The sequence below is a fragment of the Hemitrygon akajei genome, unplaced genomic scaffold (genome assembly GCF_048418815.1).
Source record: "Hemitrygon akajei unplaced genomic scaffold, sHemAka1.3 Scf000072, whole genome shotgun sequence".
Classification (NCBI taxonomy): Eukaryota; Metazoa; Chordata; class Chondrichthyes; order Myliobatiformes; family Dasyatidae; genus Hemitrygon; species Hemitrygon akajei.
In genome coordinates, this window is record NW_027331958.1 from 4212695 (window position 1) to 4231780 (window position 19086).

Here is a 19086-nt window from a genome sequence, read left to right on the forward strand (position 1 = left end):
TAAGGATTGGTATGGTCCTTGCAGGAGAGATTTAAGTTGGACTCGGGCAAACTACAACAGTATGAGGCAGGAACATCTGGCAAGTCCACATCAGACTTGTGGAGGGTGTTTAAAGATCAGCTGCACTGAGTACAGGATAGGTGTGTTCCCATTAGAAGGAAGGACAGGGACAGAAAGATAAGAGACGATTGGCTGTCCAGAGGTGATGAATTTTGTCAAGAAGAAAAAGGACAAGTATGTAAAGCTTCAGGTTAGGTTCGAACGAAGCACATGAGGAGTATAAAGAAGCCAGAAGAGAACTAAAAAGCAGAATTAGGAAAGCCAGGAGAATCCTTGTCAAGTAGAATCACCGGTGAGATCCCAGAGGTCTGACGAGTGGCTAATGTATCTCTGTTTACTAAGGGGACACGGGAAAATCCTGGGAAACATAGACCGGTGAGTCTCACATCAGATATAGGGAAATAGTTCGAGAAAATTCTTCGGGATAGGACAGATGAGCATTAGGGAGAGCCAGCGGGTCTCTTTGAGGGGCCGGTCATGTCTTACCAACTTGATTGGGTTTTTTGACAATGTGATGAGAGAGATTTATGAGGGTAAGGCAGTGGATGTGGTCCACGTGGATTTTAGTAATTCATGTGCCAAAATCCCTCATGGGAGGCTAATCGAGAAGATTAAGATGCAAAGGGTCCAGGGCAAATTTGCTGTTTGGGTTCAGAACTGGCTTCAGCAAAGGAGATCGAGGGTGGAGGTTGAAGGGATTCGAGCTAGAGGTCTGTAATTAGTGGAATTCTGCAGGGATCTATATTGGGACCTCTACTGTTTGAGATGTCTAAATGACCTGATGAAAATTTGGATAGGTGGGTGAGTAAGTTTGCAGATGTACCAAGATCGGTGAAGTTGTTGATCATGTGGAAGACTGACAAAGAATACAATGTGATACAGAACAGGTGCAGGTATGGGCTATGAAATGGCAGGCGGAGCTTAATCCAGATAAATGTGAGCTGTTGCACCTCAGTTGGGCAGATGAAAGAAGACAGTACACTGTTAAGGGCAAGATCTTTAAGAGTGTTGCTCAGCAGGAATCTTGTGATCGATGTTCATAGCTCCTTGAAAGTAACTACATAGATTGATAAGGTAATATACCAAATCTCCTCAAAGTCCTAATGAGATTAGCTGCTGGCATGCCTTCTTTGTGATTGGGACAATATATGGGGCCCAGAATAGATCTAAAGAGATGTTGATGGCTTCTCTCCACCGGCTACCTCCCAACCCGTTCCACATTATTTACATCCACTGACCGATTCACATTTGTGAAATGTTACTTTGTGTCTGTAATAATGAAACGTCCTTTGTTCTCTCATGAAATATTAACCAGTGGGGTGGTTCTATTGGAATTGTTACAGTTGCAACATCAATAGACAGTTATTCAGAAGATGCTGTACAGGAATGTGTAAATCAGCCCGGCAGCCCTGTGATTGATGGTGCCCAGGGAGAGTTGTACAATAGATGGTCAAGATGGTGCCCAGGGAGAGTTGTACAATAGATGGTCAAGATGGTACCTGGGGAGTGTTGTACAATAGATGGTCAAGATGGTGCCTGGGGAGTGTTGTACAATCGATGGTCAAGATGGTATCTGGGGAGTGTTGTGCAATAGATGGTCAAGATGGTGTCCAATTACAATATTCTCCACAGTACATCTATAGAAATCTGCTGTGTCTTCAATTATAATTTGTTATTATAAACTAATTATTATTAGATTACTTAAGCAGAAATTATTAGAATATTGGAATTACTGTGGCATGGGAAAGTAGAAACAGACACTGTTTACCCATCTTGCAGCCTCAGTAAAGCAGCCAGCGTAATCAAAGACCCCACCCCGGACATTCTCTCATCTCCCCCTCCCATCGGGCAGTAGATCCAAAAGTCTGAAAGCACATATCACCAGGCTCAAGGACAGCTTCTACCCCCACTGTCATCAGCCTCTTGAACAGACATCTTGTATGATTAGAGAATCTGTCCTGGGACCAGTATGTAAGTGTCATTACAAAACAGGTTATGGCAGCTCCTCGACTTCATGAGGTTTGCCCAGATTCAGTCTGTCACCTAAAGCTTTGACCAGCTTCTATAGATATACAGTGGAGAGTATTTCTGACTGGTTACACCATGGCCTGGTCTGGAAACACCAATGAGCAAGATCAGAACAGTAGTGGATGCAGCCCAGTCCATCACAGGAAAAGCCCTCCCCACCATTAAACACATCTACAAGCAGCATCCATCATCAAGGACCCCACCATCCAGTCCATGCTGTCTTCTCACTGCTGCCATCGGGAAGGAGGTACAGGAGCCTTAGGTCCCACACTACCCCTCAAACCATCAGGCTCCTGAAATAGTGTAGGTAATTTCAGTTCCTGTCCTGGAGTGGAGTTTCTTAAATGCCCGTAATATATCTGACTCTACCACCACACTGACAGGACATTCCATGCACCCACCACTCTTAGGTTAAAAAAAAAATTACCTTTGAAAATTATGACCCCTAGTATTAGCCACTTACACCCTGGAAAAATGTCTCTGTTCGATTGCTGCCTCTTCCCATCTTGTCAAGTCACCTCTCATCCTTGTCTGCTCCAATGATAAAAGCCTGAGCACACTCTCTAAAGCTTCCTATCTTTCCTATATCCATCCAACCCAGTCTGCCCTGCCACATATGGGGAGTTCAAAAACATTGTAAAATCTGTGGTGGGGAGGAGGGAATGGGGGAAGAGTGAAGGAGACTGGAGGGGTAGGAGGGGGAAAGACTGAGGTGGAGGGAAGACCATGGGGAGAGGAAGGAAAGTGGGGAGCAGGCAGCAAAGGAAGGGAAAGTGGAGGGAGACTGGTGATTGGGGATGGGATTAAGGTCTGGAGTGTGGGATGACGTGAGGTGACTGGGGCGGGGGGTGGGAAACCGATGCTGAGAGGGAGCCATGGGAAGGGGTGGGCTTCCGGGAAACTTTCTGGAAGTTTCCCTCTAAGCCACACACTGTTCTGACTTGGAAATACATTGCTATTCCTTCAGCATCTCTGGGTCAAAACCCTGGAACTCGTGAAATCAATGTGGGTGTCCCCACACATCAAGGACTGCAGCAGTTGAAGAAGTCAGCTCATCACCACCACCTTCTCCAGGGCACCTCTGGTGGGACAGTTAAACACTGGCTCAACCACTGAAACTCTCGTCCCTTTTGATGAAAAAATAACAAGATTATTGCTGCTTAGGGGTTGCTGAGGGAGAAAGTGCAGATGGGGGTTGTGGTTGGCAGAGAAAGAGGATGGGGAATGTGAGCTGTACATTAACACTGAACATCGTTCTGTCCCTCAATCACAGACTCCACACTCGGTGATCCGTGTGTAACCCACACCGTCCTGGATCAGCCCTGGAGGAGCACGAATTGTTCCAACACTGAGTGTACCGGTGGAGAGTTGATGGATGATAAAAATCTTGCTGTGGGATGGTACAGATTTAACAGGTAAAGTGAGGAGATAATCACTGAGAAACTGGACACAGAAGGGGAATGTAAACAGGGGAACAAGGGGTGTGTGGATGGGAAATGCAGGGAGACCGGGATCATCAGTGACTACACTGAGATGAGGAGTAAATGCAGGGAGAGGGGAGATCACACATTCTCAGGGTAGAGACAAGGGGGAGGTACAACAGAGAGGTAATTCCCGGGATTGGGGGGTTATTGACCAGAAACACGGTATGGACAGGGTGAGAGTAATTTCCCATGTCTCTCTGAGTGAATAAACTCCCTCAGATCAGGGACTGACTCTCTGATTGTTGTTTCAGTTCCGGAGGATGGAAGATTCCCGAGACGGTCGTTCCAGAGGATCGCTGCTCCGGGAAGAAACCAGGCTGGTTAAACGGTAGGGTCAGAGTTTACATCAATGGGGCTCGGTTATTTTCGGAGAAGGTCAGACTGATGACCCAGATCTCTTCAGATACAAACACAGAACTCCACCTCCCTGAGAGGACTTCCCACAGTTACCCAGACCGCACTCCATACCTGGATCCTTGTGGAGTCCGGTGGAGGAGCTCCGGCTTCCTGGAGACTCCCAGGTGTTGGGTCGTGGTTCCCTATATTCAGAGCTGGAGAATTCTCTGAATGTCAGCGAAATTTTTACAGTGGCTCCGTCTGGGCTTTGCATCTGAACCCAAAGTGAGGAACATCAGGGGTGGGGCTTCACCAGCTGTCAGTCATATCGGGGGTGGGGCTTCACCAGATGTCAGTCACATCAGGGGTGGGGCTTCACCTGATGTCAGTCACGTCAGGGCTGGGGCTTCACCAGCTGTCAGTCACATCAGGGGCGGGGCTCCACCAGGTGTCAGTCACATCAGGGGTGGGGCTTCACCAGCTGTCAGTCACATCAGGGGTGGGGCTTCACCAGCTGTCAGTCACATCAGGGGTGGGGCTTCACCAGGTGTCAGTCACATCAGGGGTGGGGCTTAACCAGATGTCAGTCACATCAGGGGTTGGGCTTCACCAGCTGTCAGTCACATCAGGGGTTGGGCTTCACCAGCTGTCAGTCACATCAGGGGTGGGGCTTCACCAGATGTCTGTCACATCAGGGTCTGGGCTTCTCATTCTGTCAATCTTACTGTATCAGGGCCTCACCTGGTGTTAGTTACACCATGAGAGGCATTTTTGTTACCAGACTGAACCACTGGGGGACTCTCAGACCAGGTGCTGTAGGGAGGGTGGGGTGGGGAGTGTGAAGACAGCACATCACTGCTGACTCATTTACAGTGGGTCCTGATTCACATTCCCCGCTGTACTGTGGGACCGGGTACATTTACAGTGTTTATAAATCTCATTCCAGGTCCCCATCCCAACATGGGAGAGGGGGAGGTGACCAGGACCGTCTGCTTCAGCAAGGATGAAAAACTCTGTGAGAGGAACCAGGAGATCAGGGTGAAAAACTGCTCCGATTACTTTGTGTATTGGCTGTGGCCTACAACCGAGAATGATGCTGTGTACTGTACAGGTGGGTCACGTTCCCCAGTAACACTGGAGTATGTGGGGGGTGGGGTGAGGGAAAGAGTGAAAGTCTAATATATCTGATTCTACCACCCCTGGTGGGGAATTTCAGTCGCTCACAACTCCCTGTGTGAGGAACCTTTCTCCGAATCAGGATTAATATCACTGACTATTGTCGTGGAACATGTTAACTTTACGGCAGCAGTACATTGCAATACATGATAAATAGATAAGGGGAAAACAAACTGAGTTACATCAAGCATAGATATGACTATTAAATAGGTAAGTAAATAAGAAGTGCAAATGAACAGAAATGAGAAAAGTAGTGAGGTTGTGTTCATGGATTCAATGTCCATTTAGGAATCGGATGGCAGAGGGGAAGAGCTGTTCCTGAATCACTAGGTGTGTGCCTTCAAGCTTCTGTACCTCCTACCTGAAGGTAACAGTGTGAAGAGAGCTTGTCCTGGGTGGTGGGGATCCTTAATGATGGATGTCGCCTTCCTAAGGCATCCCTCCTTGAAGATTTCTCAGATACACGGAGACTAGTTACCCTTGATGGTAAATTTTACAAGTTGTTGCAACTTATTTCAATCTTGTCCAATCGCACCGTCCCCACATACCAGATGGTGATGCAGCCAGTCAGAATGCTCCACTTGCGGGGGGAGAGCGGGGGGGGGACGCCACTGAGCAGTTTCTATTAAAGTCAGGCAAGCCATCCTCGGAGAGTGAAAACAGAATTCTCCTCAGATGCTGGGTTAAAAGCTAAGGAGGAAATGGAAAGAGTTCATGAAGGGAACACCTGACCGTCTTCACAGAGAAATGGATGAAAGGTTCACTCGTTTGCACAACTCTGACACCAAGTTTGGGTTCCTTCTCAATGTCGAGAGATTGTGTTACAGCGCTGTGGTGAACTACATATACCTGTCTGGACACGCCCCTCTGCTGACTGCTCCTGTGGCTCCTCCCACATACTCCTGTATAAAGGTGATTGGAGGCACTGCTCCTCCCTCAGTCTCCAGGATGTTGTGTGGTGGTCTCTTGCAGCTATTAAAAGCCTAACGTTCGCCTCCCGTCTCCGAGAGTTATTGATGGCGCATCAGGCGCCAACAGTAACGACCTGAAGAAGTGTGAAAATCTGGATGAATTGTACAGCTCTGATGTTGATGGACAGCAGCTATATGAAGACATTTTGTGTTGCAGAATGTTGCTATCAAGGTGGGTCAACATGAAAATGTCAAGATCTGAAGAGCTTCCTGAATTTATTGTTCAGTATGGAGATGAGAGCGTCTACCCCAATCTTCGCATTGCTATTCAGATAATGCTAACCATCACAGTTTCCATCGTCAGCTGTGAGAGATCATTCAGCAAGTTAAAACTAATACTTCCATGTTTGAGAGCCTCCATGGGTCAGGGCAGACTCTGTGATCTTGCTCTGCTGAGTGAAGAAACTGAAAAAACTGACTTTGATCACATCATAGAGCAATTTGCATCAGTGAAAACAAGGAAGGTGCAGTTATAATTTTCATGTCGGGCCAAAGTTTGTTAATTAACGAGCTTGACTTGTACTTTTGAGCTGATATTATGGTAAAGTTATCTAAAAGATGGGTGTCAGATGTTTGGACAGGCGTACAATTTCAGTGCTTGCTCTAGGCGCTACTTTCCGTAGATACGCCCCTGCCTTCCACTGTGTTGTGTTGGGCCACTGCAGGGTGTGATGCTCTACTGTGGGCCTATGTGAGACAATTGGTGGTGGCTGTTGATGATGATGATGGTGAGTCAGGTGAACGTGCTGCCGAAGGCACTCTGGTGTCAGCCCCTTTACAAAGGCGTGGAGGGCAAGCTCTTCCTGGGCTGCGGGAGGGAACTGGGGGTAGCCATGCCCAGCACAGTGGCGGTGATCAGGCGTTCTCCCGTCCAGTGCCGTCTGCTACACAGTTCTTCCCTCATTGCTTCCTCCTGTGGCCTCCACTCGAAACGCAGCCCCAGTGCGCTATGAGGGCCCTGTAGTCTCACTGTTAGCCCGGCGTTCGGTCGAGGTGGGCCCATGGTATACCCCCCCTCTCCAGTTCCAGGGTACAGAAAACCACTGTCTCAGTGTGGCTCCACACACTGAGCCATGTGGCAAGTTTGACTTGCACCAGGAAAGGCTCCAGGCGGCAGGTACCGTCGTATCCGGGGAGCTTCAGGGTGGACCTTGTGGAGGTAATCGTTGAAGCCCTTTGGTCTGCCAAGGTTCCCATCCTCCCATGGCCATGGGGTCTTGGGTTTCCGCACTGTGGGTCGTGACGAGGTGGCTGATGCGCTCTGCATGTTCCCCGGGTTATGGAGCCTGGGTACGTTTAACCCATCGGGGCTCCCTGGGAAGGCACGATGCTCGGTTCCCAGATGCTTCCTCCAGATCTTCTGGAGTGAGGCCCAGAATGCAGTGGAGGCAAACTGCACGGTACCTCGAGTTACTCCCCAGGTCTGAAGCCAGTCTATCCGATGTTGTAGCTCTTCAATCTGATTGTCAATTTCACATCCGCCTCCTGACACCAATGTGGTGACCATTTGGCCCATAATGACAGATGAAGAAGCTCATTTAACTTGGCCACCATTTTATTGTGATAAACACAACAGACCGGGCACCATGACGCAGAGAGAGAACCCAACCAGTCTGATACAGACGGGGGAGGTGACTATCACAGTTAGGGTGACCCACAAATACACAAGTGAATAACTGTATAACCCAAGCTGAAATGTAACAGCAAATGAACTGGAACCTCCCACCACAAAAGCATTTTAACACAAGAGCAATAAAACAATAAACAGCGTTGATCATTAGAAAAGCAGGGGCAGGCTGCTGACCACACACCCGTGTGTGTGAGAGAGAGAGATTGATTTCACCCTCTCTATGTGGTGGGAGGGAGAGGGGAACGGGGCAAGTGAGAGTGGGAGTTATCTCAGCCCTCTCGGTGTGTGAGAGAGAGAGAGAGGGAGATTTCACCCTCTCCATGTGGTGGGAGGGAGAGGGGAAGGGGGAGAGTGAGAGGGGGAGGTATCTCACCCCTCTGTGTGTCGTCTGTGTGAGAGATATGGGCAGACAGACTTAGATGGTCTCTCTGAGATCCCGAGAGAGAGAGAGATCTCACCTCTGTCGCATCCCAGTGAGAACATGGTGTTCCACACCCACTGTCGATAGATCCTCAGTTATTGCCCCAGTTTGCACTCTGGTCCCTACCCCACTGCCTCATTTCTCTCTGATTTAAATTACGTTCAGCATCTGGTGTGTTATCACTGACATATGCTGTGAGATTTGTTTTACGGATGGAGTACATTGCATTTTACATTGAATAAAATTTACATTAGATTATAATAAATATAGAAATATATTGATGTGAAAATTAAATTAAGCTATTCCCCCTTTAGCCAGCAGGATGAGGGACCTGTCACTGGTTCTGGCTTTTCTGGGTGAGAAATTTCCATCAGCAAGGGGAAGTCAGGTGGAAGTTGTGGCAAGGCAAGGGTTAATTAATGTCCAGGCAAGGGTAAATTGTAGGCAGAGTGCAGACAGCTCTGGCAACAAAGGCCTTTAAAGAGCATCGCTCCCATTTTGTTTTACAAAATTATAGAAGTTTGTTCACTCACAAAACACAAACAACTGTGATTTATGAGTTTGCGAACAATTTCAAGTTAAAATATGGTTACTACAATCTACAAAGCATATAATTCCCTGGAGGATCCACCATTCCCGGAAATCCCCCCTGTACCCATAGTGATCACATGCTCCATCTCTACATGATGGTAACCCCAGAAGAGGGACAGGCATTCAGCTCGGGCAGAGCCCTTGACTGCCTGGACCCATGAACGGCCATCTTGGCCGGGTCCAGGAACAAGCCCACCAGTAGATTCTCTGAATGACCCAACCCCCTCCGTACTGGGTGACCGTATATCAGGAGCACAGGGCTGAAGTACAACCAAAACGTGAGCAGCAGCCCCTTCAGATACTCAAACAGGGGCTGCAACCTCCCACACTTCATATAAACATTGTACACTGACTCCTCCCGGCCTCACAAAGGACAGGTGAACCGGGTGTCTGTGAAACGGCTCAAAAATCTATTGCACGGCACAGGGGAAAAGTTCACTCAACTTCACTCGCCCCATCATTGAAATGTTCCCACAACCTATGGACTCACTTTCAAGGACTCTTCATCTCATGATCTTGATATTTATTTTTTCCTTCTGTATTTGCACAGTTTGTTGTCGTCTGCACTCTGGTTGAATGGCCTAACTGGTCGGTCTGTCATTGATTCTGTTGTGGTTATTATTCTATAGATTTATTGAGTATGCCCACAAGAAAATGAATCTCAGGCTTGTATATGGTGACATATCTGTACTTTGATAATAAATTACTCTGAACTTTGAAATGTCAATCTTCTGGAATATGTTTTATAATTTGTTAATTTATTTGTGGTAATATTACTTGACGTGTTGTTGTGGGTTATATGCACTGTGTTGTACTGTGTTCTGCACCTTACTCCAGAGGAACGTTGATTTGTTTGGTGGTGTAGGTTTATATAGTTAAATGACGATAACCTTGAACTTAAGAGTCCATTTGTTCAGTGACAGGAGATTGGCACGGATGAATGAGTGACTGGGGAGATGGTGTAAGGGACAGTGTTTCAAGTTCTTGCATTACTGGAAACTTTACTGGGGAAGGGGTGACCTGTTCAAGAGGGACGGGCTGCACCTGAACTATAGGGGAACCAATATCCTGGCCGAAACATTCACCAATGCTACTCGGGAGAGTTTAATCTAGTTTAGCAAGGAAATGTGAAACTGGAGCATCAGGTGAGTAAGGGAAGGTAGATGTCAGGGAAAGTATTGAAATTACAGGTATGATGGGTGGGATAGTTTGAAGAATGTATATTTTAATGCTAGGAGTATTATGGGTAAAGGTGATGAACTCTGAGCATGGATCAAGTGCGTGGCACTACGATGTTGTGGCCGCTACTGAAACTTGGTTGAGAGAGGTGCAGGAACGGGTGATTAATGTACCAGCGTTTCAAAGTTTTAGAAAAGATCGAACTAAAAGAGGTGGTGGAGTGGGGTGTTGGTGGAGTTGCTCTACTAAACAGGGACAGTGTCACAGCTGCACTCAGGGGAGACATAATGGAGGGATCAGACCCTGAGTCCATTTGTGTAGAACTCAGGAGTAGGAAGGGTACAATCACACTGATGGGATTGTACGACAGAACCCCCAATTGCCACCGGAACATTGAGGAACAGATTTGTAATTAGATTAAGGAAATGTGTAAAAATAATCGTGTTGTTGTCATTGGGGATTTCAGCTTCCCTAGTGTGAATTGGGACCACCTTAGTGCAAGGGGGTGAGAAGGAAAATAATTTGTTAAGTGGATCAGGGAGGTTTCTTAAATGAATATGTGTATGGTCCATGGAGAGGAGGGTCTGTACTGGACATGGTGTTGGGTAATGATCCTGGCCAGGTGTCTGACCTTTCAGTGGGTGAACAGTTAGGGAACAGTGACAACAACTCCTTAACTGTCAGGATAGCTATAGTTAAGGATCGGTATGGTCCTTGCGGGAGAGATTTAAGTTGGACTCGGGCAAACTACAACAGTATAAGGCAGGAACATCTGGCAAGTCCACATCAGACATGAGGAGGGTGTTTAAAGATCAGCTGCACTGAGTACAGGATAGGTTTGTTCCCATTAGAAGGAAGGACAGGGACAGAAAGATAAGAGAACCTTGGCTGTCCAGAGAGGTGATGAATTTTGTCAAGAAGAAAAAGGACAAGTATGTAAAGCTTCAGGTTAGGTTCGAACGAAGCACATGAGGAGTATAAAGAAGCCAGAAGAGAACTAAAGAGCAGAATTAGGAAAGCCAGGAGAATCCTTGGCAAGTAGAATCACCGTTGAGATCCCAGAGGTCTGGCGAGTGGCTAAAGTATCTCTATTTACTAAGGGGACACGGGAAAATCCTGGGAAACATAGACCGGTGAGTCTCACATCAGATATAGGGAAATAGTTCGAGAAAATTCTTCGGGATAGGACAGATGAGCATTAGGGAGAGCCAGCGGGTCACCGTGAGGGGCCGGTCATGTCTTACCAACTTGATTGGGTTTTTTGACAATGTGATGAGAGAGATTTATGAGGGTAAGGCAGTGGATGTGGTCTACGTGGATTTTAGTAATTTATGTGCCAAAATCCCTCATGGAAGGCTAATCGAGAAGATTAAGATGCAAAGGGTCCAGGGTAAATTTGCTGTCTGGGTTCAGAACTGGCTTCAGCAAAGGAGATAGAGGGTGAAGGTTGAAGGGATTTGAGCTAGAGGTCTGTAATTAGTGGAATTCTGTAGGGATCTATATTGGGACCTCTACTGTTTGAGATGTCTAAATGACCTGATGAAAATTTGGATAGGTGGGTGAGTAAGTTTGCAGATGTACCAAGATCGGTGAAGTTGTTGATCATGTAGAAGACTGACAAAGAATACAATGCGATACAGATCAGGTGCAGGTATGGGCTATGAGATGGCAGGCGGAGCTTAATCCAGATAAATGTGAGCTGTTGCACCTCAGTTGGGCAGATGAAAGAAGACAGTACACTGTTAAGGGCAAGAACTTTAAGAGTGTTGCTCAGCAGGAATCTTGTGATCGATGTTCATAGCTCCTTGAAAGTAACTACATAGATTGATAAGGTAATATACCAAATCTCCTCAAAGTCCTAATGAGATTAGCTGCTGGCATGCCTTCTTTATGATTGGGACAATATATGGGGCCCAGAATAGATCTAAAGAGATGTTGATGGCTTCTCTCCACCGGCTACCTCCCAACCCGTTCCACATTATTTACATCCACTGACCGATTCACATTTGTGAAATGTTACTTTGTGTCTGTAATAATGAAACGTCCTTTGTTCTCTCATGAAATATTAACCAGTGGGGTGGTTCTATTGGAATTGTTACAGTTGCAACATCAATAGACAGTTATTCAGAAGATGCTGTACAGGAATGTGTAAATCAGCCCGGCAGCCCTGTGATTGATGGTGCCCAGGGAGAGTTGTACAATAGATGGTCAAGATGGTACCTGGGGAGTGTTGTACAATAGATGGTCAAGATGGTGCCTGGGGAGTGTTGTACAATCGATGGTCAAGATGGTATCTGGGGAGTGTTGTGCAATAGATGGTCAAGATGGTGTCCAATTACAATATTCTCCACAGTACATCTATAGAAATCTGCTGTGTCTTCAATTATAATTTGTTATTATAAACTAATTATTATTAGATTACTTAAGCAGAAATTATTAGAATATTGGAATTACTGTGGCATGGGAAAGTAGAAACAGACACTGTTTACCCATCTTGCAGCCTCAGTAAAGCAGCCAGCGTAATCAAAGACCCCACCCCGGACATTCTCTCATCTCCCCCTCCCATCGGGCAGTAGATCCAAAAGTCTGAAAGCACATACCAGCAGGCTCAAGGACAGCTTCTACCCCCACTGTCATCAGCCTCTTGAACAGACATCTTGTATGATTAGAGGATCTGTCCTGGGACCAGTATATAAGTGTCATTACAAAACAGGTTATGGCAGCTCCTCGACTTCATGAGGTTTGCCCAGATTCAGTCTGTCACCTAAAGCTTTGACCAGCTTCTATAGATATACAGTGGAGAGTATTTCTGACTGGTTACACCATGGCCTGGTCTGGAAACACCAATGAGCAAGATCAGAACAGTAGTGGATGCAGCCCAGTCCATCACAGGAAAAGCCCTCCCCACCATTAAACACATCTACAAGCAGCATCCATCATCAAGGACCCCACCATCCAGTCCATGCTGTCTTCTCACTGCTGCCATCAGGAAGGAGGTACAGGAGCCTTAGGTCCCACACTACCCCTCAAACCATCAGGCTCCTGAAATAGTGTAGGTAATTTCAGTTCCTGTCCTGGAGTGGAGTTTCTTAAATGCCCGTAATATATCTGACTCTACCACCACACTGACAGGACATTCCATGCACCCACCACTCTTAGGTTAAAAAAAAAATTACCTTTGAAAATTATGACCCCCTATTATTAGCCACTTACACCCTGGAAAAATGTCTCTGTTCGATTGATGTCTCTTACCATCTTGTCAAGTCACCTCTCATTCTTGTCTGCTCCAATGATAAAAGCCTGAGCACACTCTCTAAAGCTTCCTATCGTTCCTATATCCATCCAACCCAGTCTGCCCTGTCACGTATGGGGAGTTCAAAAACATTGTAAAATCTGTGGTGGTGAGGAGGGAATGGGGGAAGAGTGAAGGGGGTAGGAGGGGGAAAGACTGAGGTGGAGAGAAGACCATGGGGAGAGGAAGGAAAGTGGGGAGCAGGCAGCAGAGGAAGGAAAAGTGGAGGGAGACTGGAGATTGGGGATGGGATTAAGGTCTGGAGTGTGGGATGACGTGAGGTGACTGGGGCGGGGGGTGGGAAACCGATGCTGAGAGGGAGCCATGGGAAGGGGTGTGCTTCCGGGAAACTTTGTGGAAGTTTCCCTCTAAGCCACACACTTTTCTGACTTGGAAATACATTGCTATTCCTTCAGCATCTCTGGGTCAAAACCCTGGAACTCGTGAAATCAATGTGGGTGTCCCCACACATCAAGGACTGCAGCAGATCAAGAAGTCAGCTCATCACCACCACCTTCTCCAGGGCACCTCTGGTGGGACAGTTAAACACTGGCTCAACCACTGAAACTCTCGTCCCTTTTGATGAAAAAATAACAAGATTATTGCTGCTTAGGGGTTGCTGAGGGAGAAAGTGCAGATGGGGTTGTGGTTGGCAGAGAAAGAGGATGGGGAACGTGAGCTGTACATTAACACTGAAAATCGTTCTGTCCCTCAGTCACAGACTCCGCACTCGGTGATCCGTGTGTAACCCACACCGTCCTGGATCAGCCCTGGAGGAGCACGAATTGTTCCAACACTGAGTGTACCGGTGAAGAGTTGATGGATGATAAAAATCTTGCTGTGGGATGGTACAGATTTAACAGGTAAAGTGAGGAGATAATCACTGAGAAACTGGACACAAAAGGGGAATGTAAACAGGGGAACAAGCGGTGTGTGGATGGGAAATGCAGGGAGACCGGGATCATCAGTGACGACACTGAGATGGGGAGTAAATACAGGGAGAGGGGAGATCACACATTCTCGGGGTAGAGACAAGGGGGAGGTACAACAGAGAGGGAATTCCCGGGATTGGGGGGTTATTGACCAGAGACAGGGTACGGACAGGGTGAGAGTAATTTCCCATGTCTCTCTGAGTGAATAAATTCCCTCAGATCAGGGACTGACTCTCTGATTGTTGTTTCAGTTCCGGAGGATGGAAGATTCCCGAGACGGTCGTACCACAGCATCATTGCTCCGGGAAGAAACCAGGCTGGTTAAACGGTAGGGTCAGAGTTTACATCAGTGGGGCTCGGTTATTTTCGGAGAAGGTCAGACTGATGACCCAGATCTCTTCAGATACAAACACAGAACTCCACCTCCCTGAGATGACTTCCCACAGTTACCCAGACCGCACTCCAGACCTGGATCCTTGTGGAGTCTGGGGGAGGAGCTCCGGCTTCCTGGAGACTCCCAGGTGTTGGGTCGTGGTTCCCTGTATTCAGAGCTGGAGAATTCTCTGAATGTCGGCGAAATTTTTACAGTGGCTCCGTCTGGGCTTTGCATCTGAACCCAAAGTGAGGAACATCAGGGGTGGGGCTTCACCAGCTGTCAGTCATATCAGGGGTGGGGCTTCACCAGATGTCAGTCACGTCAGGGCTGGGGCTTCACCAGCTGTCAGTCACATCAGGGGCGGTGTTCCACCAGCTGTCAGTCACATCAGGGGTGGGGCTTCACCAGCTGTCAGTCACATCAGGGGTGGGGCTTCACCAGGTGTCAGTCACATCAGGGGTTGGGCTTCACCAGCTGTCAGTCACATCAGGGGTGTGGCTTCACCAGCTGTCAGTCACATCAGGGGCGGGGTTTCTCCAGCTGTCAGTCACATCGGGGTGGGGCTTCACCAGGTGTCAGTCACATCAGGGGTTGGGCTTCACCAGCTGTCAGTCACATCAGGGGTGGGGCTTCACCAGATGTCAGTCACATCAGGGGTGGGGCTTCACCAGATGTCAGTCATATCAGGGTCTGGGCTTCTCATTCTGTCAATCTTACTGTATCAAGGCCTCACCTGGTGTTAGTTACACCATGAGAGGCATTTTTGTTACCAGACTGAACCACTGGGGGACTCTCAGACCAGGTGCTGTAGGGAGGGTGGGGTGGGGAGTGTGAAGACAGCACATCACTGCTGACTCATTTACAGTGGGTCCTGATTCCCATTCCCCGCTGTACTGTGGGACCGGGTACATTTTACAGTGTTTATAAATCTCATTCCAGGTCCCCATCCCAACATGGGAGAGGGGGAGGTGACCAGGACTGTCTGCTTCAGCAAGGATGAAAAACTCTGTGAGAGGAACCAGGAGATCAGGGTGAAAAACTGCTCCGGTTACTTTGTGTATTGGCTGTGGCCTACAACCGAGAATGATGCTGTGTACTGTACAGGTGGGTCACGTTCCCCAGTGACACTGGAGTATGTGGGGGGTGGGGTGAGGGAAAGTGTGAAAGTCTAATGTATCTGATTCTACCACCCCTGGTGGGGAATTTCAGTTACTCACAACTGCCTGTGTGAGGAACCTGTCTCAGAATCAGGTTTAATATCACTGACTTATGTCGTGGAACATGTTAACTTTACGGCAGCAGTACATTGCAATACATGATAAATAGATATAGAGAAAACAAACTGAGTTACATCAAGCATAGATATGACTATTAAATAGTTAAGTAAATAAGAAGTGCAAATGAACAGAAATTAGAAAAGTAGTGAGGTTGTGTTCATGGGTTCAATGTCCATTTAGGAATCGGATGGCAGAGGGGAAGAGCTGTTCCTGAATCACTAGGTGTGCGCCTTCAAGCTTCTCTACCTCCTACCTGAAGGTAACAGTGTGAAGAGAGCTTGTCCTGGGTGGTGGGGATCCTTAATGATGGATGTCACCTTCCTAAGGCATCCCTCCTTGAAGATTTCTCAGATGCATGGAGACTAGTACCCATGATGGTAAATTTTGCAAGTTTTTGCAACTTATTTCAATCTTGTCCAATCGCACCGTCCCCACATACCAGATGGTGATGCAGCCAGTCAGAATGCTCCACTTGCGGGGGGAGGGGGGGGGGACGCCACTGAGCAGTTTTGATTAAAGTCAGGCAAGCCATCCTCGGAGAGTGAAAACAGAATTCTCCTCAGATGCTGGGTTAAAAGCTAAGGAGGAAATGGAAAGAGTTCATGAAGGGAACACTTGACCGTCTTCACAGAGAAATGGATGAAAGGTTTGCTCGTTTGCACAACTCTGACACCAAGTTTGGGTTCCTTCTCAATGTCGAGGGATTGTGTTACGGCGCCAACAGTAACGACCTGAAGAAGTGTGAAAATTTGGGTGAATTGTACAGCTCTGATGTTGATGGACAGCAGCTATATGAAGAAATTTTGTGTTGTAGAATGTTGCTATCAAGGTGGGTCAACATGAAAATATCAAGATCTGAAGAGCTTCCTGAATTTATTGTTCAGTATGGAGATGAGAGCGTCTACCCCAATCTTTGCATTGCTATTCAGATAATGCTAACCATCACAGTTTCCATCGCCAGCTGTGAGAGATCAGTCAGCAAGTTAAAACTAATACTTCCATGTTTGAGAGCCTCCATGGGTCAGGGCAGACTCTGTGATCTTGCTCTGCTGAGTGAAGAAACTGAAAAAACTGACTTTGATCACATCATAGAGCAATTTGTATCAGTGAAAGCAAGGAAGGTGCAGTTATAATTTTCATGTAGGGCCATGATTTGTTAATTAACGAGCTTGACTTGTACTTTTGAGCTGATATTATGGTAAAGTTATCTAAAAGATGGGTGTCAGATGTTTGGACAGGGGTGCAATTTCAGTGCTTGCTCTAGGCGCTACTTTCTGTAGATACGCCCCTGCCTTCCACTGTGTTGTGTTGGGCCGCTGCAGGGTGTGATGCTCTACAGTGGGCCTCTGTGAGACAATTGGTGGTGGTTGTTACCCCACCGGGTCTGCTTCATGGAGCCCCCTGCTGGGGAGCCACGGCTTCAGCTCAGAGGTAGAGTGTTGTCCCCGGGACATCCACACGGACCCCCAGTGGGTCAGCAGGTCCAGGACAATGATGCAGGACTCATGGATGTAGGCAAGCCACACTGCGTGCTCCACCGTGTTTATACCCCATTCCGATGCGCAGTCACCTCTTCCCTCTCATCACCGCATAGTCGCCGGTGACCGTAACCAGCTGGATCACGTCATTATCCACCCAGGCGGGGATGGGTGGGCCGTGTTGGGGAGGATACTGGGACAGATGAAAGAGACCCCATGTCCACCAACACACGGTATCTGATGTCCTACATCAGGCTGTCCACGTATAAGCCTTGCTCTTCACCCAAACTGCCCACCCGGAGAGGTGACAACGGAGGGGTTCTGCTGGAGGATTTGGGCAGTGTTGACCGCTCGGCGATTCCCGATGGCAGCGCTGGGCTGTGGCGTGGTGCCAGTGTGGTGCAGACCTGGGCCAGATGGCCTACCTCACTGCACCGGTAGCAGAGATCGATTTGTGGCCCTTGGCAGGGCCGGTGCAGCACTGATCGGACTTGTCTCACGGCGGTGATCAGGCGTTCTCCCATCCAGTGCCGTCTGCTGCACAGTTCTTCCCTCATTGCTTCCTCCTGTGGCCCCCGCTCGAAACGCAGCTCCAGTGCCACTATGAGGGCCCTGTAGTCTCACTGTTAGCCCGGCATTCGTTCGAGGAGGGCCCATGGTATCCCCCCCCCCCCTCCAGTTCCAGGGTACAGAAAGCCACTGTCTCAGTGGGGCTCCACACATTGAGCCATGTGGCAAGTTTGACTTGCACCAGGAAAGGCTCCAGGCGGCAGGTACCGTCGTATCCGGGAGCTTCAGGGTGGACCTTGTGGAGGTAATTGTTGAAGCCCTTTGGTCTACCAAGGTTCCCATCCTCCCATGGCCATGGGGTCTTGGGTTTCCCCAGTGTGGGTCGTGACGGAGGTGGCTGATGCGCTCTGCATGTCCCCCGGGTTATGGAGCCTGGGTACGCTTAACCCATCGGGGCTCCCTGGGAAGGCACGATGCTCGGTTCCCAGATGCTTCCTCCAGATCTTCTGGAGCCAGGACTGGAATGCAGTGGAGGCAAACTGCACGGTACCTCGAGTTACTCCCCAGGTCTGAAGCTGGGGATGTTGTAGCTCTTCAATCTGATTGTCAATTTCACATCCGCCTCCTGACACCAATGTGGTGACCATTTGGCCCATAATGACAGATGAAGAAGCTCATTTAACTTGGCCACCATTTTATTGTGATAAACACAACAGACCGGGCACCATGACCCAGAGAGAGAACCCAACCAGTCTGATACAGACGGGGGAGGTGACCATCACAGTTAGGGTGACCCACAAATACACAAGTGAATAACTATAACCCAAGCTGAAATGTAACAGCAAATGAACTGGAACCTCCCACCACAAAAGCATTTTAACACAAGAGCAATAAGACAATAAACAGCATTGATCATTAAAAAAGCAGGGGCAGGCTGTTGACCATACACCCCCACGTATGTAGGTTTATATATATGTGTGTGTGTATTTCATACCTGTATATTATATTTATATTTCAATAGTTCCGTTTATAATCAGAGAATGTACACAATATACAACCTGATTCTGACTCTGAACAGAAGAGACCTGATGTCACTGAAGACGGGAATGGCTGGATGTGGTGTGTGGGTGAGAAGGGAGGAGATGGGAATTTAGGGAGAGTGGTGTGGACTGTGCTTTAGGAGAGCGGAATGTAGGGGATGAGCGGTTTGATTTGTTAGACCCGTGATGTTTATTGGGTTCTCACGGAGTCAGGCCTGTCATTATCTGCAGCCAGTTTCATCCAGACCAATTATTCAATGTAGTTTTTTAATCTCTCTACCATCCCCACCCACTCTGGCAAACTG

The 19086-nt window shown here is 47.9% G+C and overlaps 1 protein-coding gene and 1 long non-coding RNA gene across 2 annotated transcripts in view; both read left to right on the forward strand.

The window, feature by feature from the left end:
* Positions 1–19086, forward strand: part of LOC140722201 (uncharacterized) — a 260210-nt gene that overhangs the window by 109736 nt on the left and 131388 nt on the right. The window lies entirely within an intron of this gene.
* On the forward strand, positions 3857–17672 carry LOC140722205 (uncharacterized). The gene is made up of 7 exons (XM_073036995.1): positions 3857–3900; positions 4855–5019; positions 13884–14031; positions 14352–14428; positions 15416–15569; positions 16385–16513; positions 17393–17672. The coding sequence occupies exons 2-7, from the start codon at positions 4869–4871 to the stop codon at positions 17670–17672; spliced, it is 939 nt and encodes a 312-aa protein (XP_072893096.1). The 5' UTR covers positions 3857–3900; positions 4855–4868.

What these genes read in the sequence shown, in the direction of transcription:
- LOC140722205 (XM_073036995.1), top strand. Translation starts at nt 4,869, where the DNA reads ATGGGAGAGGGGGAGGTGACCAGGACCGTCTGCTTCAGCAAGGATGAA. An exon ending in GGATGGTACAGATTTAACAG is followed by an intron (nt 14,032 to 14,351) that starts GTAAAGTGAGGA and finishes TTGTTGTTTCAG; the next exon opens with TTCCGGAGGATGGAAGATTC. An exon ending in ACAACCGAGAATGATGCTGT is followed by an intron (nt 15,570 to 16,384) that starts GTACTGTACAGG and finishes CCGTCTTCACAG; the next exon opens with AGAAATGGATGAAAGGTTTG.